We start from the raw sequence: 25043 nt of genomic DNA on the forward strand, positions 1-25043 counted from the left end.
GAGAGAGAGATTCACAGAGAGAGAGAGATAAAGAGAGAGGGAGAGAGAGACAGAGAGAGAGAGAGAAAGAGAGAGAGAGAGAGAGCAAGAGAGAGAGAGAAAGAGAGAGAGAGAGAGAGCAAGAGAGAGAGAGAAAGAGCGAGAGAGAGAGAGAGAGAGAGAGAGAGAGAGAGAGAGAAAGAGAGAGAGAGAGAGAGAGAGAGAGAGAGAGAGAAAGAGCGAGAGAGAGAGAGAGAGAGAGAGAGAGAGAGAGAGAGAGAGAGAGAGAGAGAGAGAGAGAGAGAGAGATATAGAGAGATAGCATAACCCTACAGGGCCTGACACCGATGGATGAATCCAATAAAATTAAGCAGGTGTTGATGCACGGCAATTGCTCTGTGGTCTCTCTCCCTCTCCCTCTTTCTCTTCCCCCCCCCTCCCCCACACCCCCAGCCACTGCACGCCCGACAGGTAAAGCCAGAGACCTGCCGCCGGTGTCTGCTGTGCTCAGCACACTGCTGCACAGCGGCGGAGAGGAGGGGGGGGGTGGAGGGGGTGTGACCCCGCTCCTTTGTGTTTGTTTTCTTCTCTCCCCTGTTTCCTCCCCCTCCCTGCCCTCTCCTGCTAACCCTCACTGTGGCGGGGGGGGCCCGCGGCGTGCGCCGGGGTCCCGGTCAGTGGGCCGGGAGGCGTGAAAGCCGAACGGTAAACACGGTAATAAGGAAGTGGTGTAAAGGCGGAGAGCAGCGGGGAGCTGATGGGGCCGGCCCGTTTAGCCAGTTCCCCTACATTTCCTGCCCGGCGGGGGGGCCTTCAGTATGTGGCTCTGTGCCTCCGCGCTACTGCACCGCCCGTCCACATTACAGTAGATCTGTCCCCCCCCAGCCCCCCCCCCCCCCCCCGGCTGCCCCTCCTCTTACTACTACCTCCACAAAAACACTCTCTCTCTCTGGTTCTCTCTCACGCTCAAATATTTGCACTCCCTGCCTGTCGATGCCTCCCTCTCTCTCTATATCTACCCCCCTCTGTCTCTCTATCCCTCCCCCTCTCTCTCTTACTCTCTACAACCCTCTCTCACTGTGTCCCTCTCTCTCTCTCTCTCCATCAGTCTCTGCCACATCATTCGTCCAAACCATTTTGTTAAAAATGTATTTAGAGAAAGCGGGGCTCCGTGGGGGACTCACGCTTTGAGTGCATAAGGAGAGCAAAAGAGCCGCGGGGGTGGGAGGAACCGCCTTAATCGCTTCCACGTTTGTAAAGACGATCAGATAAAACAATTTTGTGAAATACATAAATAAATCTTGCCAACAAAAAAAGAAAGAGTCAAAAGTGTCCATCAAAGCCGTAAAAAAATAAGTAAGTACAGAATTATATATTTTTTGTCATGCAAATATGTTTTGCATGTTTCCAATAATAATAAATAGCCCAACTTTCAAAAGCTTGAGGAAAAACAAGAACAATCAACTGGAGATGTGCATGTGTCGCTGACATGTCAAAGAAACGTCATCGCCACGGAAACAACAAGTCAATTTAACAATTATCGACTGATCGCATAAACACCTTTCCTGTTTCTACCCCCTTGCAGGAGCAGTAGTGCAACAATACATACCTGTTCACAAACAGACACACACACACACACACACACACACACACACACACACACACACACACACACACACACATGCTCTCAACACATTTCAATAACACCGTAAATACAATTTTAAACTCTGCAAATCTATTATGCTCCCAATTAACCCTTCATGCTTTGACTTACACCTACATCAACAATATGATCATGTCAAATAACTTTTCGGAGCTCTAGTTAACTTCAGACATATGCACTTCACTAATCTATAAAAAAAAAAGTGTGTGCGTGCATCTGTGAGTGTGTAGTTTAAATGAAACCTTCGGGGCATTTCAATCTGGAGCCTGTTTTGAGATCATTTTGGGTCAAAGGGACTAATGCGGACATCAATGTTTCACATTGGTCCAGTATTGAGCGAGAACGCTTCACCCATTGTCCGTGGCATTAACCCATCCTGTCTGATGTGTTCACAGTGGTGGAGAGTCTGTTTGTTTCACATGTGAAGTCATGCAGAGTGACGTTGACGTATTGAATATACATTTCCATTTGAAATTTGATCTGCAAACAAAATTGTAGCACTGCCACTTTTGTCAAACTGTGAAATTTGAAAGCATCTGAAACATTAATCCCAACAAGTATGCTTTGTTTTTGTGTTTTTTTTTAGCTGTGTAGTGTTATGGGGCATATTTTTGCGGTTATTTATTTGATCGTTTTTTTAACAGATGGTAAATGTAATGTATAAACAGAAAAGCTAAAATAACACAATGTAATAATTTTACTATTTTGCAATCATTATTTTGGACAAAACTGTAACTTTGTCATCATGAAATGATTATAATGATCAAATAATAGTAGAAATCCACACCATTCAGTTCTTATTATGTTTGGAGCCTCCATCTGTGGTAACCCCACTCCCCCCCCCCCCCCCCCCCCCCCCCCTCTCTCTCTCTCTCTCTCTCTCTCTCTCTCTCTCTCTCTCTCTCTCTCTCTCTCTCTCTCTCTCTCTCTCTCTCTCTCTCTCTCTCTCTCTCTCTCTCTCTCTCTCTCTCTCTCTCTCTCTCTCTCTCTCTCTCAGTGGGAGCTGTGTTACTGGCGTTTGACCCAAGTTAAATATTCCCAGTATACTCTACTTCAAATGAGTACCGGCGCTTTGTGTAATCCCTACCCCAGGGAACGAGAGCGTTCGGCGGCTTGGAATGAAACCGAAAGCCCCCACTGCCAACACCAGCACCACCAACACCTCCACCACCACAGCCGCTTTCACCCCCCTTCCTCTCCCCCACCTTCAGCCTTTCCTCCCTCTCGCCTCAGTGTTGTGGGGATAGGGGGGGAGATCAGGTCAGGGAGGGAGTGATCCCCTTGGGTTAGGCTGTGCTCAGGGGGAGGCCGGCTCACCTGTTTGGTCACCAAGGCGACACGCCCCCATCCCCAGCACTGTCAATCAAGAAATGGGCTCAATGCAGAGGCCCGTTTATCACCTCCTTTGGGAAAAACCCAGGTGAGGCCGAGGACAAATATTTTGATTTGAATTGACGAGGCTCGTGGAAAGGGACACTATTGAGCTCTGTGAGCACCTCTAGGACGGGGCTGGTGTGTCTGCCAGAGCTATGTACATTACACCGTGATCTGAAGCTCAAACACAGCACCACCAGCATCCAATGACAGGCCGGCTTCTGTACCACCGGGGGATGCCTATTAATGTGCCAATAAGTCAATATAATGAATTGCTTGATTAACAATTAATATTTGAAAATGAATCATTTATATAAAAAACAATGCATATTTCATTAATGATAGTACTTTGAATTACCTCCACTGATTAAAACAACATTTTATCAAATGTAATCATTTACTTTTGTTTTAAATGGATCATTTTAAATCCATGGCAAGATCCATTAAAAGGGGCAATGGTGCCAACCTACCCACTGCCAACCTACCCTAGTCTCTCCAGCTAGCTTCCACCACACAGAGGCCAGATCCACATGTAGGAGGTGGGCACCCACTCACTCTCTCTCTATCTCTCTCTCTCTCTCTCCCTCTCTCTCTCCCTCTCTCCCTCTCTCTCTCTCTCTCTCGCTCCCTACCTCCCTCCCTCTCTCCCTCCCTCCCTCCCTCACTCCCCAGGCCCCCTCTTCCCTCGGCTGGGGGACAGATTACTGAAGGAGGAGCCAGACTGGCAGACTGGGAGGCTAGTGCTCCTCTCTACGCCGTGGGGAGCAGAGGGTTAGAGCCGGGCAGGAGGAGCAACGGAAGGGACTTCTGGAAGGGGGGGTGACAGGGGACAGGGGGAGGTTGAGGGGAGGAGGATGGGGGATAAGCTGCTCCAAAATGGCGCGTGGGGGCTAAGGATTAAGAGGGGGTAGGGGTGGGGGGGGGGGGTTCTGAGGAAGACATCTGCTTCTGTGCCAAGTGCCGCATTATCAAAGACACCAGCGTTTTCCCACATCATCAACATTTCATGAGTGCACTCGCTGGTAAATATCCTCCCAGCAGCCAGGGTCTCGAAGGAGGCCAGCGAGACGGGAACTTTGGCTTTATTTAACAACTACGCTGTGCTCACATATCATCCTGAAAGGCCTTTTTTATCTTTACAATTTTGAATACCCTGTTCAAGTTCATTTCATTTTTTTAAGCTGACATATTGTTTTTTGCACGCTCAATTTATGTTACTTCCATTTCGGTTCCGTCTTTTGTTTTATTATTTTATATCATTGTAATATTTACTACTAGACTTGTCCTTAAGGAGCCAGTAGGAGTTAGGTATTTTGTTTTTGTTTTTACCTAGAGCTTAACTGCAGACTTTGGGGATCGCACCCAGAACATATTCCCTTCGGAGTAACACCCTAATCAAGACTACAATGAAGCATGGCCACACCGTGACAAAAACTCTTCCGCCGCTTATCAAAGGAAACAGTAAGATATTTTTTAGATATTTTTTAGATAACTAGAGATCTGAGAGCGTTAAGACCGGATACAACAGTCATCCCGACTCCATATTCCGTAAATATGGTATCAAGGTATCGAGGTAGAATTTCTAAAAAAAACATCCAAAAATGTCTGACCTCCTCGTCTGCGGTCCGTAGCAGGTCGTCCCAGACGTCCCGCACCGTTTTGACGTCCCGGTGCTTGGTGACGTAGCAGTGGGCTTGGAGGACGTGTCCCAGGGTGAGGCCGCTGGTGACGGCCTCCAGCACCTTCCTCATGTGGCTGAAGGCCATGCGGGCCTGGGCCCTGGGGCCTGCCTTCACCAGCTCCATGGTGCAGGGAACCAGAGCGATCTGACCCGCGCAGAACACACAGTCGCCCACCTGGTAGGGGGAAGCATATGGGCAGGACAACAAGCTCAACAATATGATACGGATTAAAACAAGGATATCAAGGGTTATGGATAATGATACACGTTATAAATAAATTTGAATATTATATTTGCTTTGTTTAGTCGTTTAGCTGACCATTTATTCCTGAGCAGATAAGTGTTTTTTGGTACGCAACAGTAGATTCCGACTTTATTGAAGAGAAAGCTGGGGTATGGTATCAGGTCTGCAGAGAATGGTCCAGAACACAGAACCTTATGCCTTTGAGTCAAAGTCCCTTTGCTCTAGACTTTCTTATCCTATACCAGGTCTACATATTCCTGGCAGACTTGAAGAAATTCTGCTTACACATATTAAGAAATGCACAGGCCACAAAGTAATCTCCACCAAATCACTTCATTGTTTAGAACTCAATTACAGGCTATTCTATGAAGGTATCATCTCCTGAAGCAATGATGCAGCTGCATAGCAGTGATTTCATACAGTATTAAGAAAGTAATTAAGGCGATGCATTTATTGTATTTCAAAACTCCATTTCACACTAGATTTCACGCAGATACTAGATTCCCATTATGCGTTCACAAATATTTTTTGGATGACAAATCCAAAGTGCTATGAATACTGTTCATTGGATATTCATTTTGGTTTATTTCAAGAGATTAATTACTAAGTAAATCATTCTTCACATCACATCAAACAAACGTAATTAGAAATATCGGCAGTAGTAGAGATGTCTAAGATAAAATAACAGAATAAAAAGCATCCGAGAAAAGGTGTAATAATCAAATTAACATTAATTACCAGCACGTACTTAAACAGCCGTGAATCAATTATCAAGTTCCACCCTTTCATTCCAATTTTGGCAGTTTGCTATCACCAATAAAGCTGATTAGACGAGCATACTACCTAACCCTTTTTTTTTCCTGTTTAGCGTGCCAATGTGTGTCTGTTATTCATCGTGATAATTAGCCATGTGATAATTAGCCCGTATCCTTGGGTAAATATTCCTGGTTGGATCCTCGACTTCCTCAACTAAATAATGCACCCCAGAGAGAATAATCTATGATTAATTCAAGGGGCAAGAAGAGCAGCAATGACTGGTGGCACCGGGGAGGGTCAGAGGTCCACAGGGACCCCCTGGTAAGGACGTGGGGACGCCGTAAGGACGCCGATCATCCACCCCGGCCTAATGCAAACAGCTGCGAGTGACACAATGATAATTGGTGCCCTATGTGAGCACCACGCTCAGACCCCCAGAGAGGATCAAGCCGACCCCCCCCCCCCCCCACACACACACACTTCTGAAATCGATGGATACACGGTCCGACACAGCGCGCTTAGCTGATTAGCAGGGGCACATTCACGGGTATCGCGTTTCACAGTGCAGATTACCAGGGCTAAAGTTGACCAGGGGTATTAGTGGAGATTTAGCACCTTCTTATGTACCCCCCCCCCCCCCCCCCCCCCCCGACACACACACACATCAAACCCCTTTTAAACATGGCAAACACGCTCCGTGTCTGACAGCCGCTTGAAGCTTAGCATGTTGAGGAAGGGGGAACTTTTAACACCCTGTACAGGGAACCGTTTTTTGTTGATGTGAACCAAGGCTGGCACCACCAAGCCGGGACAGGATAGCGGAGTGGTGAGGGTGGTCGACTGGGTCAGGGTTCAGGGCTTGGACCACCTTCAGACTCTGGGCTTCCAGAGGTCACAAATCTTGAGCTTAAGACCCTAGTTCCCCTGCTACAACCCAGCATAACAACTGCAAGGGTTGAGAGAGGGAGAGATGGAGGGGATCGTTCCTTTCAAATTCCCTAATAAGGCCTCTGGCCTTACGGAACCGACATCTGCACCTTAGCAACAACAAGGGGCAGGATATTCAAGTGCTCATTCTACTTCTGCCCTGCTGAGAGGTTTTGGTTTGAATCCCAGTGGTGCAGAGAGTCTCCTCCAACAGCTGCCTGCTCATTAATTTATCTTTAAGATAAATGGGAGGTTCCCTGTGAGACACTTTGGATAACAATGTCTAAATAACGGCTGTATAACGGCTGTGGCTGCGGAACAACTATGGCTAAATAAGGAAACAGCGAAAAGTTAAACTTTATTGCCATCCAACTATAAGCCAACATATGTACTATGAGCCATCACATCTACTAGTACTATCTACTGAGAAATGCTTGATCAGGATGGGTGTGTGAGGGTCTAGGATCCCCCCCTCCCACCCTAATAACCATCAGGAAAGGGAACCCTCTCCCTCGATTTGGAATTCAGAGAGAAGTGCTGCCATTTGTTGATTTGAATATCAAAAGGGGTCTGGCGCCCGGGCCCCTTGACGGTTAGAGTTAAATTCCCTACAGCATCCAGCAAGCAGGTGTGTGATGATCAATTATTAAGGATCCCACTCTGGTTACTCTTGGTGGGAGGTGGGACCCAGGACTAGGGAGTGCAACAGAGCTGGGAGTTGTGGGGGGTGTATCCTTCAACAGTAGACCTGCAAGGATGGTGGGGGGCAAGGCGAAGGTAGGAGTGAATTCTATTTACATAAAATTAACAGTTCAAAAGAATGAGTCCACACACCAATCAAACTTGTTAATTGACTGTCAATGGCGTGTCCCTGAATATACAACATAACTACATTATTCATCCCGAGCCCTGACAGCATAGACAGTCCAATTTGCATGGGCGTTCTAAACGTGATCAACAACCACACAATGCCACATACATTTTTAATAAGACAGAGATGGGAACCCTTAATATTCATGAGGGTCAAACAATTGCATACAACATTAAACTTTCCTTACCAAGATAAGTATTTTTAAATGCAGGGGCTTTAGCAATCTAAATGGCCCACAGAGAACAGAAAGGGAAACAGTGTATGACAACATTCCAGAGATACCTAGCGCACGCATGTAGAATTTATGAAATGGGTTTCATTAATATTCAATCATTTTTTCAATGTTAAATATGAATGTATAAAGAATACTACATGTTTTTTTTTTCGTTTGACAAGTTATTCTACAATTATTTTCTGTTCAAGCAAACGTTTGGAGGACAAAAATTTAAATTGTACATTTAGAGTTCAATTACACAGACTCTGACACCACCTTGTTTCCACTACGATCCCTCGAAGCTAAACAACCTCGACAACTTGTCAATCGCAGAACGCTTTGCCTTGCAAAGCATTAATTAAAACTATGCTTTGTCTTTATGCTTTATCAACCTTTATTTCATGGTTTAAACCCCATCATTCTCCATAAACCCAATTGTGTGTCAAAAGGTCTTTGGGTCCCAAAGACATTGTTTTCCTTTTTCTCTCCCTCCGTCTCTCTTTATTTCCATCCCTCCATTCTCCTCTCTCTCTTCCTTGCTCCGCACCACTCTGTATTCTTCCCTCTTTCTGTCTCTAGCTCCCTCTCCTAATACCTCTCTCTCTCTCCCTCTCCTCCCCCTCTCCCTCTCTCAATATCTTTCAACCTCTCTCCAGTCAGTAGGACAAAAGATGTAAATGCAGTTGGACAATGCCAACCATGCTCTCAACAAAAAGTGTCTTGGAAGCCACAAGAAGTTTTGAGTTGCTGGTTCCAGGTTGTTTCTTTACGTTATCAGAGAGCTTGAAGGCTGGACCAGACAGGGTGTGGCTGTGATCACACCAGTGCTGGAGACCTCTTGGCCCCCCATCCCTCCCCGTTCTCACCCAGGGGGTGTCTCGGAGGGTCATTAGGAAGGCTGTGCGACGGTATGGATGAACCAGACAGGGCCTGGGTAGAATGACCTGTGGTATCGATAAACAGTCAGGTTCTCCCCCTGTACCGTCCCAAGGACAGAGAGAGGTGGAAACCCACTCTAGGGCTACCGATCAGATATGCTAATAGCCACATTTACCCTCCCCACCCCACCCACCCACTGAGGCCTCATGCATAATTTAAGCAGGGGAGAAAATGATAATACAAAATGTGTAAAACGGTTGAGATTAGTATGGTGTTACTTTTCCTTAATGCAAGGACACGTGTAACCGAGCTGAAAGCGATCGGTGCCCACGAAATACATGTCCTTGCATTCAATTGTCCGCAAATCAATTGTTTTCTGCGTGTGTTTACAGTATGAAGACAGGTAAACAGGACCTATGAAAGTGTCTGTGGTCAAAGACAAGGGGAAGGAAGGGGACAGTGCACCTGGACACTAGTGGTAAGGCTTTCCAGAATATGGCAGGTACTAAAGTTAATCGTCAAAACAGTATTTTATATATGTTCTCTATTAAATCCTTAATGGATTAAAAATCTCTTGGAGGCAAAAAATGTATCGGGTGTGAGTTTAATTCATTACTTCATATATATTTTTATATTTATATATCTTTTGGCCAGGGATTTGACGCGCGCTGACTGTTTAATCTGAGCGTGGCGGATGGCAGTTTGTCAGTTCTGTGTGCTGTGCATGATTCGATCTGGTAAAAACTGTCTTTCAGTCTAAGGCTCTCCTTCAGCATTAGCCGGATTCAAAGCAGATCACGTCAGGGAGCGAGAAACCGTATGAGATGGGCTCATGTTGTACGACAGCCACCACCCCCCCCCCCCCCCCCCATACCCGCCGCAAGGAAATCCTTGCTGCTTCTGACACCTTATTTCTACACATACAAATCTTTTGGAAGAACCCCTCCACCCATCCTCTCCCTCACCTCTACTGCCATCACCCCCATCTCTTCTAACCACCCTCACTAAAATCACTATAATCGCCACCACCACTACCCCCATCACTACAACCAACATCACCACAACTACCCCTCTCACTGCCACCACCAATCACCACCATCACTACCTCTACCACTGTTAACAACACTAGCACTTACCCCACCAGTACAACCACCATTCCCGCCGACACCACGACCATCACCACCATTACTACAACCAACCTCATCCCCCCCCTTTCTGCTACAACTCTCCCGGTAAAATGGGATTTCACAGGAATGAATTCTACCTGGTTCGTAGTTTGTGTATATGTATGCAAGTTCTATTCTCAGCTCTCTTTGTGCTCCAGTTGGAGCCTGACCCTTGTTATTGCTCAACTGTCAGAAAATATCAGCATCACAGCGACACAAATAGTCATAGTAAGGGCACGCAGCATAAGAACAACAACAACAACGACGACGACGACAACGACGACTAGAACCAAAATCTCAACATATTTATTTAAAAATAGCATTTGGACAGGAACGCCATTATTAAGTATGGGGTGGAACACAAGGAGTTATTTATCCCCTTTACACACAGAGACACACACCCACAGTAATTCCGATGATTAAGCGTTTTCATGACGTGGGGTCTGGTGCTGGGGGGGGGGGAGAAATTGTCCTAGACACCCCCAAGACGTTTTCTCATTGGATGGTATTTAGTTGTGTATTTCCGAGCCTATCTGATTGGCTGTCCGTCCACCCCCGTGGTGGCCAATGGAGGGAAGGTGAGCGGCGCAGTGGAAGAGAACCACTGTCACGTTTGCTCTGGTCAACTTAATGCTGATGATCCCCCCCCACCCATCTCCCCTCTGCCCCCACATCAAGGTCAGACAGAAGTCTGACCGCGAGCACATTGGAGAGAATCACTCAATGTTCAAATGTTACACATGTGAATGAGACAGAAATAAATATTGTTTCATATTTGAGCCGGATTGTAATAGATAAAATAAAAAAGCAAAGATTTGTAGTACTTGATCAACTGCTTGATCGACTGCCCATAGTGACAGTCGCATGTTGCATGGTAACACAGGATATTTAGCTCAGCAGTGTATTGTAGTATTAGTCATAGTCTATGAATGCAGAGTGATGGAAGGGCACGTTGCGTTGCGTTCGGGCCAAATGCCCTACCGGCTTCAACTGTCTCTGCCTAACATTTTCTGACAAATTGGTTGTGAGTTTTTTTTTTTTGCATTCTTTTTTTTATGACTGATGCACATATCGCAAAAAAAAAATCCCTCCTGCCATGCATCCACTGTGTGACCTGCCCGCGGGACATGACAAGAGCCTCCACGCATCGCTCTATCAAACTGCATCTTTCCAGGACAATGCTAAATTATGACAAATTCCATCATCCTGCATTATGCGCATTGCTGCTAATCTCCCTAATTCGCGAACATGGCGCAGGCTCTAGCCACCTCTGCTGAGGGGCATGTTGTCTGGTTGAATGATGTTGAAACGGTTACCCTTCTCACCCCCCGTCCTCTCCCCTCCCTCCGGTACAGCTGCGACCACCCTGTCCTTTTTGGACAGGATGTATTCTCCTATTTTATTATTACATTTTTTGTCTTGTTCTTCAGTTGTTATAGAAACTTGATCTATGTACCCGTTGGTATTTTCGTTTGGGCTAGTAGGCCTTAACCTAGGGACACACACACACACACACACACACACACACACACACACACACACATACACACTGTTACACACACACACACACACACACACACACACACACACACACACATACATACACACTGTTACACACACACACACACACACACACACACACACACACACACACACACACACACACACACACACACACACACACACACACACACACACACACACACACACACGACTGTGTTGCTGTTGTTTGTTTGAATATCTTCAATCTGTTTTAATCCTGTATGTTATGTGTGAATGTGTTATATTTGTCTTGTATGATATCTAATTCAGAATTAAATAGTAGAGTAGAAGAGATCAGACACCATACAGCTAAACAAGACAAATAGACAGAGGGACAGTAGAACAGAGAATGATAGGAATAATAGAACATGGAGTTCCTTTCTTACTCAATAGATGGCAGTATGACTGCATGATAGATCCAATTTGAGGCTGACCAATGGTGTTCTTGTCAAGTCTGTGTGCCTTAACATGCATGGATAGCCTTCTATAATCTCTAAATAGATTCTGGCAGAGTGAAAATGAAGAGGATCCAAGACGTGAAATTAAAATGAATGATTGAAAAAATATTTCTAAATAATGATAATACATGCAGAAATCCATGTGCCTGAATAAAGATAAAATAAATATTAAATGTTTGTTCAAACATGTTACATTTTGTAAATCATTCTATATTGAATTCAGTACATTTTAAATGGAAAAAGTTTAAACTTTTAAATATGCACTGAAAATATGCTTTGTTGATATCAAACAACTTTCAACAAATGTTGACATCGAAAAAGAAGAAAAAGGGTTACAGTATATTTTGCTAAAGCTTTTCAGGCTCTCAACCATAACACCAGTGATGAATAAGGCATTTGTATAAAAATGATTACATCAACAAAAAATATATTTTCTTTAATCCCCATGAACATTTTTTTTGAAAGGTCCTAAATAACAATCGTTTTAAACTGAATGACGCACGTTAAAGTTAGCACTCAGCGCAATCTTCTCATGTTAGATTGATGACAAAATTAAAGTAAAAGAGTCATCAATCGACCAACTCTTCTATCTGGGCCATTGATTCCCCTACTTTCGAATAAAGTCATACAAATATAACCCCTCTCAATAAGTAAAAACAAAAAGGTAATTATAGTGTAATGTTATATAAAGACTAAATTCTAATCTCTCACCTGAGGTTAAGGCTGCCACTTCTAATTTGTGACAACTAGAGAATAATAAAGCCATCCACGAGTGTCATAGACACATAGCCTAATGCTCAGTGTTTACTGAAATACTCACACTGGAATACTGCACTTTATGTACTCTTGGTGGAGGAGTCTATGCCTGCAGTTTTTTTTTTTTCTCAACAACTCACTCTAGATTTGTGACAATTGGTGTTAATTAAGAGCTGGTGAGAATAGGCGGTAATTATACCCCTGTGTGTCTGTCGGAAACATTGGTCAAATAAGACTTAAAAGTCTTATAATAGCAACAGTCTTGAAGCAAATATGCAAAAATATTGATATAAAAACAAAAATCTTGAATCTGTTGTTCTTCCTGTGTTCGCCATTACTATAAATTCCCACCTCAGCCAACGAGAAAAAAAAAACGAAGTAAAATATGTTATAGCATGCAATACATTTTATTTGATAAAATGTTGTACATAACAAGTACAGGACTGCTATATTGTTCATGGAAGGGAGGAATTTTCTTCACTAACAGGGTGCCCAGTTAGTGACCATATCCGCAGAAATACAACACACGCCTTTGTTTTTATTTTGACACCCGTGACTATGTGTGTGAGTGCGTGCACACTGAATGTGTGTGTGTGAGTGTGCGTGTGTGTGTGTGTGTGTGTGTGTCTGCGTGTGCGTGTCTGAGTCTAGGCCCTGTCAGCCGTGCCCTCTCGTCACTGCGGGGGGGGGCAAGGGTGGGAGGGTGAGGGGCGTAGGAACCCACCCAGGCGGTTGTGAATATAGTGGCTAGTTACCATAGTAATGGGCCGGCCATACGTCTCTGCTCCCTCGCAGACAGTGATGGGAGTGGACAGCAGCATGCACGCCATTGCTTTTCATCCCTGCATTAAGCCACTGGGAGACGGTGAATACTTACAGATATGGGTAATAAGGATACAGATGACGATGTGTGTGTGTGTATGTTTGTGTGTGTTTTGAGCGAGAGGGGTAGTGATTGTGCGGTGGTTAATAGGGCGAGTGTCCGTGGTGGTGGGAGTTTAACGGGATGTTTTTTTCCATGCCCCCTTGATGTCTCCGGCCCTAACCTCACCAGCTCGCTGCGCGTCAACAATGAGGCACAATGTCGACAAGCGCAAGCATGTGGCCACACGCCGACACACAAACACAAAAATACAAATGTCTTACTTTCTACTTATTATATTGAACAAAAAGGACAAACAAACCATAGCCGATCCCACTTATAATGAACCATATTTATAACTTCAATTGACAATTTCAGAAAATACACAACTATAAAAATGGAATAGGCTAAAATTGAGAAGTGTGTGTGTGTGTGTGTGTGTGTGTGTGTGTGTGTGTGTGTGTGTGTGTGTGTGTGTGTGTGTGTGTGTGTGTGTGTGTGTGTAAGGGAGGACAGAGACTGTTCACCCGCGACACAGAAAGACAACAAAGAGCGCACTCCCCTCTGCTGTAGCTGCCCAGGTGATTTAGCATCACTGCATAAGCACGGGTCTACCTCTGAGCATGGCTGTGTGTTTGCGTGTGTGTGTGTGTGTGTGTGTGTGTGTGTGTGTGTGTGTGTGTGTGTGTGGGTCCTGATGTCTCGATGCCATTAAGCGTTCTTCATGTGCAATTAAACTACACAGCCTGCCTGTGGATAATACGTGCTTTTTAATGCATGTGTGTATCCATGTTTGCGTCTGTGTGTGTGTGTGTCTCTGTGTGTTTGTGTGTGTCTCTGTGTGTTTGTGGGCATGCATGTAAATGTCTGTCTGGAGAGAATAAAGGAAAGGGATAAGCAGGAGAAGGAGCGGAGGAAGGGGTTGTCCTGTTCCTGGTCCTTGTGGCTTGTTGACATCAGTGGAGGCGGTCAACCACCAATAAGACATGAAGAGCTGCTCAGGCCTCATTAGGATCACTTGTCAGAGGGCCATTAATGAGAAGGTGGGTGCGTGCGTTTCTCCGTGTGTGTGTGCATGCATTTGTGTGAGTACAAATGTATGTGCGTGTGTCTACGTAGGTGGATCTACGTGCAACCGTGCCTGTATGCGCGTGCATGTGCGTGTGTGTGGGTGTGTGAGGAAGTAGGAGTAGGGGGGGGGGGGGGGGGGTCTGCCGGAGAGCCGATGAGCTCTGACAGTTCCAGTCCCCTGTCTGGGGACCGGCACGAGGTGACCAGCATGTGCCCCCGTGTGGCAGAAGGAGGTAACACCGGCACGGTGTTTCTTGGTAGAGGGAAACATTTCTAATGAGCAGGTCGGCCTGCCCCGGGTCATAGGAGGGGAATGGCAGAGAGAGAGGGAGAGGGGGAGAGAGAGAGAGAGAGAGAGAGAGAGAGAGAGAGAGAGAGAGAGAGAGAGAGAGAGAGAGAGAGAGAGAGAGAGAGAGAGAGAGAGAGAGAGAGAGAGAGAGAGAGAGAGAGAGAGAAAAGAGGATGAAGGGGGTGAAAGTGTGTGCAGGGGTGGGTCAAATAATTAACCACAACCACCCCCTGCCGTGTACGCTCGTGCCCCTTGAAAAGCACACCTCACCGGGGCAGAAGGGTTCCAGAGACCAGTCCTCACAAACACACACACACACACACACACACACACACACACACACACACACACACACACACACACACACACACACACACACACACACACACACACACACACACACAGTACGTGTGCATACACATACGCAATGCAAGAGGACAGCTGTTTACCGCAACACTCTGTGGTTCCACCAGACTAACTGGAACGAAACTAACAAGAGCTAAAACAGCAAAGACAAGTGAGATCAAATTATAAATGCAGACAGTATTGAGTCTTGTTGCTATTTTTAAAATAACAATTAAATGTTTTCAATAAACCAATTACATCTGAGTGAGCAAACACTACCATTAGTGCAGGGGTGTGTCTGTTAAATATAAATTCTATGCTAGGTTTGCAAGCGGGTATGTGCAATCCTAAGTGCCCGTTTACATGAGGGTATGTCTTTGCTTGTGTGCATAGAAAATCTGAAATGATAGGAATGTAGGATACCTTTCAAGTATGAAAGACATCAAATCCCAACAAAGTTAAGACTACACTCTCAAATAAGAACTTACAGCCATGATCTTTGTGCCTACTCAAGTGTGTGTGTGCACAGTACGTACGACCTGTTTCATTCAAAACCTGGGCGTGTGTGTGTGTGTGTGTGTGTGTGTGTGTGTGTGTGTGTGTGTGTGTGTGTGTGTGTGTGTGTGTGTGTGTGTGTGTATGTGTGTGTGTGTGTGTGTGTGTGTGTGTGTGTGTGTGTGTATGTGTGTGTGTGTACATGAGTGTGAGCATGCCTGCATGTGTGTTAGCGGGTTCGCGTCTGCCTACGTGTGTGTGTGTGTGTGTGTGTACATGAGTGTGTGCATGCCTGCATGTGTGTAAGCGGGTTTGCGTCTGCTTACGTGTGTTTGTGTGTGTGTACAGTACGTGCAGCCTGCTCCATTCAGAACCTGGGCTGTGAGGCATAGAGCCAGCATGCCATCCAGGTGAGGTGTTCCTGGGTCTGATGAGTGACGAGTGACTCTATCCGGTTCAAACCAAACACAGTTCACCCCAGTGTTTGCCTTGCATGAGTAAAGCCTACAGACAGGCACACACGCATTCACACACACACGCACACACACACACACGCGCGCAAAGTGGATGTTGACGCACAGACAAGCGAGAGAGAGACAGAGAGAGAGAGAGAGTGGAGGGCTGAATCAGCACTGGGAGAGGATGAGAAAGGAGAGCAAGGCCCAGCTGTCAATCATAACCCCTCCCCCCCATTCCCCCGCCGCCAACACTCACACACAAACCTAACATAATCTTTCCTATCCTCCGGTTTTGTTTTTCTTAATTACTTGATATGTTATATAATATTTTCCACACTGCAGACATCTTCTACGGTGGCGACCGTACAGTAGAGGGCACATACCAACCAGGAACCAAAATGTCAGCAGGAACAAGACCGGAAGCACCGGAGCTCTCTGAAGCCTTTTAATACCACGACTGATCAAACCGTTGGAGCCTCCAAGACCTCGTTTTTCATCTACTCAATTACACGACAGCCCCCTGCCCCCCTCTGCCCTCCTCACCCAGCCTTCCTCGAATGCACACACGCACACACACACACACACACACGCACACACACACACACACACCTTGCTCCCCCATGTATCCCCATGAGTGTGGAGTGGAAGTGATCATTTGTTCTTTTATTAGAGCTGATAACAGCCCATTCTGCATTGTCTGAGCGTGTGCACATGAGAGCTGGGGAGAGAGAGAGATGGAGAGAGAGAGAGAGAGAGAGAGAGAGAGAGAGAGAGAGAGAGAGAGAGAGAGAGAGAGAGAGAGAGAGAGAGAGAGAGAGAGAGAGAGAGAGAGAGAGAGAGAGAGAGAGAGAGAGAGAGAGAGTGTATGGGCCACCCCTGCAGTTCTAGCCTCCAGCGTTTCCCCATATTATTGGTGCATTATTTCACGCTTGCCTACTTCTTTTATCAAGCGCTTTTGAAGTAATGTTAATAGACTAGAAAATTTAGACATTTGTGAAGTATGGGCCTTGTTTATGAAAAAATAGGAGGAAGAGAGAGAGAGAGAGAGAGAGAGAGAGAGAGAGAGAGAGAGAGAGAGAGAGAGAGAGAGAGAGAGAGAGAGAGAGAGAGAGAGAGAGAGAGAGAGAGAGAGAGAGAGAGAGACAGAGAGAAGAAGATCAAGAAGAGCAAGAAGAATCCATGGAGTATGACAGGTGTGAGGAGAGATAAAAGCGAGGTTTTAATAGATTATGGCCAAACAGGGGAGGGTTGAGAGAGAGGAAAAGACTACGAGAGAGGAAGAGAGACAGTGAGTGAAAGAGGACAAGAGAGGGGCTTCGGAGAAGCTGACAGGCACCCCCTTGGAGATCCCCTCGTTTTTTACGGGATTAATTTTGTTGTATTAGAAATGAAGTTAAACGTCCTAATTAATCTGCACTGTTCTGCATGAATACGCCAAAACACAAACACTCACACACACACGGACACACACTGTGCTTTTTAGCTAATTACTCTGGTGAAGTAATTGATGCAGACTCTCTCTCCTTGCACCACACAGAGGCGGAGTAGGTTTTTTTGGGGAGGTGTAGTGAGGGTTGATTGAAAGTGTGTGTGTGTGTGTGTGTGTGTGTGTGTGTGTGTGTGTGTGTGTGTGTGTGTGTGTGTGTGTGTGTGTGTGTGTGTGTGTGTGTGTGTGTGTGAGCACTGCTAAATTGCGCATGTAAGCTTTTCTTACAGTGTTAAACATTCGTAGAAAAAAGTAAACCATAAAACAAAAGCACTTAGCTTAATTCCACCTATTCATCACTTCAAATGTAGCTTTCTTGTTTAATACATCGTCTCATATTTAGCTGTTCGCCAGACTGTCACTGCACAAAACCATTTGTGCACCACCTTCCTAAGGCTCATAAATGCTGGTGTCGTTTTTATACCAGCAATAATACCCTCGATACATGTATATGTTAAATATACCAAACTATATACAGTATCCCATTTGTCATTGTGGACACTTAGTCCAAGTGTCTGTATAACAACCATTCATCTTCATCAGATGTGCACCTGCTAAAATCCAAAATGAGCAGCAGAAACTAACTTTCTGGATTTCAGTCTTCTTGTCCTTTCGTTGACCACAAATCAACGGTGTGGATGACCTCTAATCATTCCAAGGGAGGGGGCCGGACGAAGCCTTATTGTTTTCTTAGGTATTTACACCTCCTTCTCCTTCTCCGCACATCATTTGAATTCCTGCAGATGCCCCAGAGTCCACTGTCTCCCTCTGACACTAATCCTCCACGAAGGATCTGCTCCCCAGCTCACCATCCACTTTGACCATTTCTTAAAAGAAATAATAATCCAATGCAAATCCCATCGTAGGCAAGTGCGGGTGTGGCCGCCACAATATAGACTGTCACTCACAATTACCAGATCGAGACAAGGAAGGAAGGGAAGGGGAGGGGTAGCCTTGAACAGCAACCTGAGGCCAACTCTTGCTTGGTCCCCATACACACTGCTCACAATCTGATCAGTGAGTATAATTTCCCCAGCAAATATCCCAGGGGCCAGCCACTTACCTTAACAGGGGAAAACTATGTTTTACAGCCATTCAGACTGATAGTGTTTCTATTCAGATGCAGACGGCGGCCATTGTGTGTGCCTCTGTGAACAGCAGCACTGAAAGCGATGTAAGGAGACAAGTGGCATTAAATCAAATCATTTGAAAAAATAAATAAAAAAAACACAGCAATTTGGGACTCCCGCTGTTAAGTAAGGCGCTGGTAAGCGACGGGTCAATTTGGTACAACTGGAAAGTTGCATGCTTAATCGCGTGTTATGGGGATAAATGGGTTTCTGTGTAAAAATGTAGACCATCACTGACAAAAAAAAGACCCGTGCTCCTCTTTGCTGCTATTATGTTAATGCAACTGAGTGTGTCTAAAAGCGGACTCCGTGCAATCATGGGGAGAAAATGCCTTATTAACTACGTCTTTTAACCGTCTGCCATTACTCAGCTAATGTAAGGAGACATTTTGTTACCCCTTTTTTTTATAAAAGCCGAAATGTCCAAGAGCTTTTTCATTGAATAGCCGAATGGTGGATGAACCAGGGGCCCACTCAAATACAATTATATTATTCGAGCTAAAACCCAACATGGCTGAATTGCATTATGTTGGATTATAAGAAAGGATTGGGAACTTTGTACTTAGTTGAAAAAGTTAAACATAAAATGTTAAAAAAAGGTTAACATTAAGGTTATAAGAACTGTTATGTTAATCATGACCTCAGAATGGCCCATAAAAAGATGGCTCAAAGTGAGAGCCTGCAAAAAGAAACCATAATTTAAAGCAATCTATACATTTTTATTAGGGTTGTCAGACATTAATATTTTGGCAACAGAATATTTAGTTGAATGATCTGACAATTAATCGTAAATGAACCTTTGTTGATTGACCCAAATCAAACAAATACATCTGTGCAGTGGTGCAAACACACACAGACACACACACACCCACACACCCACATACACACACCTTGCGAGTGTATGTGTTTGCTCTGCTGTTCCACTGATCAATGAACAGTGATTGAAAAGCCTGCATGCTTGAGATTTTCTTGACCTGCTTTTGAGAACCACGGCTCATTTGATCATGATTAGAAAAGGGAGATTTCAATAAAAAGGCTGATTGGACGGATGGGTTTGAGAGAAAATTAAACCAAATTTCTGTAGAATCCTGATTTCAATCAAACCAGACTGCATTGCCTGCTTCCCTTGGACCGCAAACCCCCATAACATATTCTCAATTCTAAAACAAAGAATTGTAATAGTAAAATACTGCAATAACAAACAAAGTACCGACATACAATAACAACTTTGAATAATATCATAGGGGTGAATTAATAATTTACAACAAAAAGTGAAATGTGTCAGCCTGGGCAATATAGAGACAAGTCAGAGCGAGCAGATAGATCCATGGACGGAGGGAGCGCCAAGGTCCAGCATCCATCAAATTCAAGCAACCCTCCCCTCCCACGCACACACACACACGCGCGCACACACACACACACACACACACACACACACACACACACACACACACACACACACACACACACACACACACACACACACACACACACACACACACACACACACACACACACACACACACACAGAGTGACCATCAGCCTTTCAGCAACAGTACAGCTCTGGTGGTGGAGCCACTGGTCCTGTCATTCCCCATGTGTTTCCTCTCAGGCCACAGGGACACATAAGGAGAGCCAGCCTCACCCAGCATCGCAATCAATTATCCAGGCCAGCTCAACCAGCAAGCAGGCTCCTCGCCTTTGACACACTGTTTAGTTGGTTACCAAGAGCTGAACGCACCCGCTATACGTGGGACTGTGTTATCTAATAACAGTTTACGTTAACTCCCCTAAGCCTAGCCGGATCGCTATTTATTATAGTTTCCGAGTTATATTTCCTTATTTTTTTGGTCAAATCCCGATGAAAACAGATCAGATTCACATGGCTGATGATGATATTCAGTGTGGAAAATAATTAGGGACCTAAATCATATCATTTTAGAAGCTTAAATCCCCAGCCCGTGTCGCTGTGTACAATCGCACTCCACTTTTAATTACCAATTATTCTTCGGAGACTGGAGGTAGTCGGGGGGAAAAAAATATGGCTGCGGGTTATTTGGCCTCCGTGTTGTTGCCGTACAGCGCTGTCTTCGTGGCGGAACGCAGCAACCGTCATCGAGAGGGGCAGGTTATTATGATGGGGCGGGGGGGGGGGGGGGGGGGGGGGGGGGGTGGGGGTCCCTACATATGCATGCAGACAGCAAGGGGCTAATTGTATCAATATGTAAAAATCCCAGGCAGTGCTGAGGAGTTGTTAATACATTTTTGATCTAATTAAGCCATCGAAGCGTGGAAGATGAGGAGGGGGAGGAGGGGGAGGAGGAGGAGAAGGAGGGCATGCTGGGAGACTAACGCGGGAGCGCCCCAGATCCCCTTTGCACAGCTCTGAGCATACAACTCTGCCCCCCCCCCCCCCCCCCCCCCCCCCCCCCCCCCCCCTCCACGCTCAGAAAATGCAGTTTTGACGTAAAGGATTAAGTGCATTAACAGCAAAATACCCTATACTGTTCTCCACATACATACAGCAGTAGTTCACTGCAATTTCATAACTCACTAAGACTCCATTGAGGGAATAATGCATCGCAGGCGAAACTACATCACGACTGACACGGCCCCCCGAACCCGACTCCAGAAGTTGCCTTACAGGAATCCATTCACCCCGCTCGGGGTCCTTGAAGCGGATTAAATGTCGCGTTGGGTACATTTTCCGCCAAAGTCGTAATTGAACGGCTGATCCACACATGTTCTCACTCACTGGCGGGGATTTGGCTGAAGGATCAAGGCCAGGCGTGCGGGAGACGGACACTGGTCCTTGTTGAAAGTACCTTGACAACTACAATCCCTCTAAAGTACACACTGGGTAAACAAGCGCGCCAAGCAGAGCGCGCAACCACATCCCACGCTTCCTCCACGCCGCCTTTGTGCGCCACATTCCTCCCCGGCTCCAAGACAATATCATTTACAAACAAGTGCAAACACGGAGACGAACGCCCGCTCGCCGCGACGGAGACGAGGGCATTGTGACCGGGCAAAACACAATAAACGCAGGTAGGTTCTCTGTTCGCTCGGTGTCCCACTGGCACAAGACCGACCACACACACACGCATGCACGCACGCACGCACACACGAGAAGGGTAGAGTTATGTAGAGTGATGCAGGTGCATTGAGTGCATGTTACCTTAAAACGTCAAAAGTATTACCAGAGTCTGACTGCGAGGTGGAATCAATGTAACGCACTGAGAGAAAACGATGTGAAGCGGAGTAAGTTAAACAAGATGAACAGAGCCAAGTCATGTTCCCTCAGTTTGCCAAGATTAGACCTAGAATTAAGAGACACAGTTGGGGGTCTGCATTGCCCGCGCCGGCCCCCCACCGATCACCCGCAGAGCCCCTTACCCTCAGGGCCTGGCTGTACGGCCCGATGTTGGCTGGAGCCCAGTGGGACAGGCTCTGGACATGGAGGGCCTCTCTCTGGATGAGGAAGCCGTCCTCTAAGGGTTGGCTGCAGTGGTGGAGGAGACAGTCCATCTGGAGCAGCTGTGTGCCGGCCAGGGGAGCCTGGACACACACCCTGGGAAGGGGGGGGGGGGGGGGGGGGGGGGGGGGGGGGGGGGAAGAGAGAGTCGGAGAGATGGCATGGTTGAGTGACAGACATGCAGATGGACACAGAAGATGTGTAAGAGCTGGGGTTCACGCAGAATACACTGACCTAATCTGTATGTTAAGTAGGCTGATGCATGTAGACCAGACTCAGGAAAACGATATTAAATATTATTATAGTAGTCCAGTAAAGTTAAGTCAATGTTATTTTTATAGCCCATAATCACAGTTGGAGTCTCAAAGGGCTTCACACATTTAATGACAACCCTCTAACCCTAGCCCTCCAAAGAGAAGGAAAAAGTCCTTTGATTATCATGGGAGAAACCTTCCTAGTAGTGTCGTTAAAGTTAAATAAAGTGAATTAAAACGTGAACAAGCATTGAGGAAACATGGGGGCCATGATGTATGTAGGTAGTTGATATGTTTCTTTACCTGGATGGCGGGTTGACGTCAAAGTGCTTCTTGTATACGGTGTTGAGAGCAGCAAAGTCCGCCATGTCTCGGACATACAGGTGAACCAGGACTATGTGATTCATCTGCCAGCCCTGGGTGTCCATCTCAGCTTGGGGCCACAAAAAGATAGAACATGACATTACATGTTATCCCTGACCTAGCAGCCCAACCCCTACCTGATAATTACTCAGAAACAACAGCACAATATCTCACTACGGAAAAAAGTGTCTGTTAATAAACTTTAAAGTAATAGCAGTTGTAGTGCATAACTGTTGCCCATTAACAAGCCAGCGCTAACAAAGCTAAACTAAACCTGTAGTTTGTTGTATTAGCAAACACATCTTCAGTAAAGCTGCAAGCATGCCCTAAACGGCGCCAGTGACCATCCTAGCAAACATTTTCTGTTTAATAACACATTCTAACAGATACGTTCAATGTAGTTGTCGGATATGAATATCAAAAAGGAAAAAACAAACAGAAGTATTCCTCCTCATTATTTCTTTGACACTTGGTGTATATTTTTCCATATGCACACGTGTGAGGTTTGCCGTGTTGATATTTCTTTGAACTGGGATTTTTATTTTTTTGTTGGTTCCCTTTGGTAGACAGGCCCACGTTGTGCACACAGAGGCATTTTGTGGATACAAACACAACGCAGAAGACTCAAAGCGAGCCCTTTCTCGCTACAATCACGCACAAGAGCTTCGAGTTTGTTTTTCCAGTGCAGACACCAGCATATCGGCTCACTTCACCCCTCACACAAAGGGGTGGTTCATTAAATATTAACTTGTTTAATATTGTCTCTGCCCTGTGAAGGCGCTTCAGCCCCAGCTCTACCATAAACATTAAATATGCTTTTCATCTTTTCGCTTCCCTGGCTCTTGCCCCAAAAAATGAAAGAAAGAGTACAAAACTAAAGACTGAGTTTCATGTATAAAGGGGTGCAGTTTTAAATTCTGCAGGGCAGAAAACGATAACCAAGCCAACATGGCACCGTGGTTATTTTGTGGTGGTGCACGCGTGTGTGTGCGTGTGCGTCGGTGATTTGAAGTGTCTGTCTCTGCTCTGTGACATGCCCTGCCATCTGGACTGAGGCAGTATTCGTCTTCTTTGTGTGTTTTTAAAACTACTCTAAAAGAGCAGTTTTTTTCAGTCAAGAATATGCACAGTTGTTAGAATGCAAACCCATCAAGAGTGTTTTTGATATTTAAATAACCCATGGTTTACCTCCCATGGTCAATCCACAAACCTTCTCCCTCTGATCACCTCGGATTTCTAATTGCTCTGTGATCAAAGGAAACGTAGATTATCTACTCTAGTGAGTCTTTTGTCCTGTGTGAAGACATTAATGATTTTAGAAAAAGTGTGTGTTCCTCATCCTATCTCCCTCTCTCTCCATCTCAGTGTGCTATCTATATCAGCATTTCCCTCATTCTAGCCTCGGGGACCACACTTTTGTCGTTAGTCATTAAGTCACGACCCAGGAACAATTTCTGAAAAACATTTTCCACCATTAATCCTAAACCAATCTTCACCATCAGCATTATAATTTCACCGGAGTCTGGATCTCACTCTCACTCAAGGGCCACCGTGGTGGTCACTGGGCCCACTTAGGACCAGCCACTGGCTGTCTCCTACCTCGCAGCAGGCTGAAGGCTGCGTTGGTCTGGGCCAGTATCCCGGCCTCTGGCCTCTGCTGCCCGGTGATGCCGGTGATCCACTGATAACCACCAGGGGTCTTGGGTGACCAGGTCGGGGACAGCCCTTCAAGAACATCCATCAGGGAGAAGGCGTGAGTTTGTGTGTGTTTGTAGGAGAGATGTATGTGTGAGGGGTGTGTGCGCGTGTGTGTGTGTGTGTGTGTGTGTGTGTGTGTGTGTGTGTGTGTGTGTGTGTGTGTGTGTGTGTGTGTGTGTGTGTGTGTGTGTGTGTGCGTGTGTGTGTGTGTATGTGTGTGAGTGGGGGTGTGCTTGTGGGTGTGTGTTTGTGCGTCTGTATTTCTGTGTTGTACGTGCGTGTTTGTTGGTCATATGTGTGTGCGTTTTTTGAGGGAGGGTTGGATGTAAAAGGGTGTGTGTGTGTGTCTGTGTGTGTGTGTGTTGGGGGAGGGGTTGGTATTAAAGGGCACCTATGAGAAGAAATCCATGCATGACCAAATTACCCCAGAGGGTAAATGATTTCAGAAAACTGTCATAAATGTTGCCGACATGAGAGACCCTGTCAAAAAAGAAAAACGCCACTCAAACATGCTAGCCCATCATGGCACTGGTCACACCTAGCCATGTCACCAACACACATATATGGACTGTTATCTTGTGTTTTACACACACATACACACATGTTT

The 25043-nt window shown here is 45.7% G+C and overlaps 1 protein-coding gene across 1 annotated transcript in view; it reads right to left on the minus strand.

Moving 5' to 3' along the window:
- The window catches only part of dph6 (diphthamine biosynthesis 6), a 65693-nt gene that overhangs the window by 9529 nt on the left and 31121 nt on the right, over positions 1-25043 (minus strand). The window contains exons 10-13 of the mRNA XM_030357242.1: positions 24338-24463; positions 22679-22808; positions 22043-22217; positions 4627-4872 (exon numbers count right to left, since the gene is read on the minus strand). Coding sequence (XP_030213102.1) covers positions 4627-4872; positions 22043-22217; positions 22679-22808; positions 24338-24463 — 677 coding nt within the window. The remainder of the gene's footprint in view (positions 1-4626; positions 4873-22042; positions 22218-22678; positions 22809-24337; positions 24464-25043) is intronic.

This window comes from Gadus morhua, chromosome 5 (assembly GCF_902167405.1).
Source record: "Gadus morhua chromosome 5, gadMor3.0, whole genome shotgun sequence".
NCBI classification, from domain to species: domain Eukaryota; kingdom Metazoa; phylum Chordata; class Actinopteri; order Gadiformes; family Gadidae; genus Gadus; species Gadus morhua.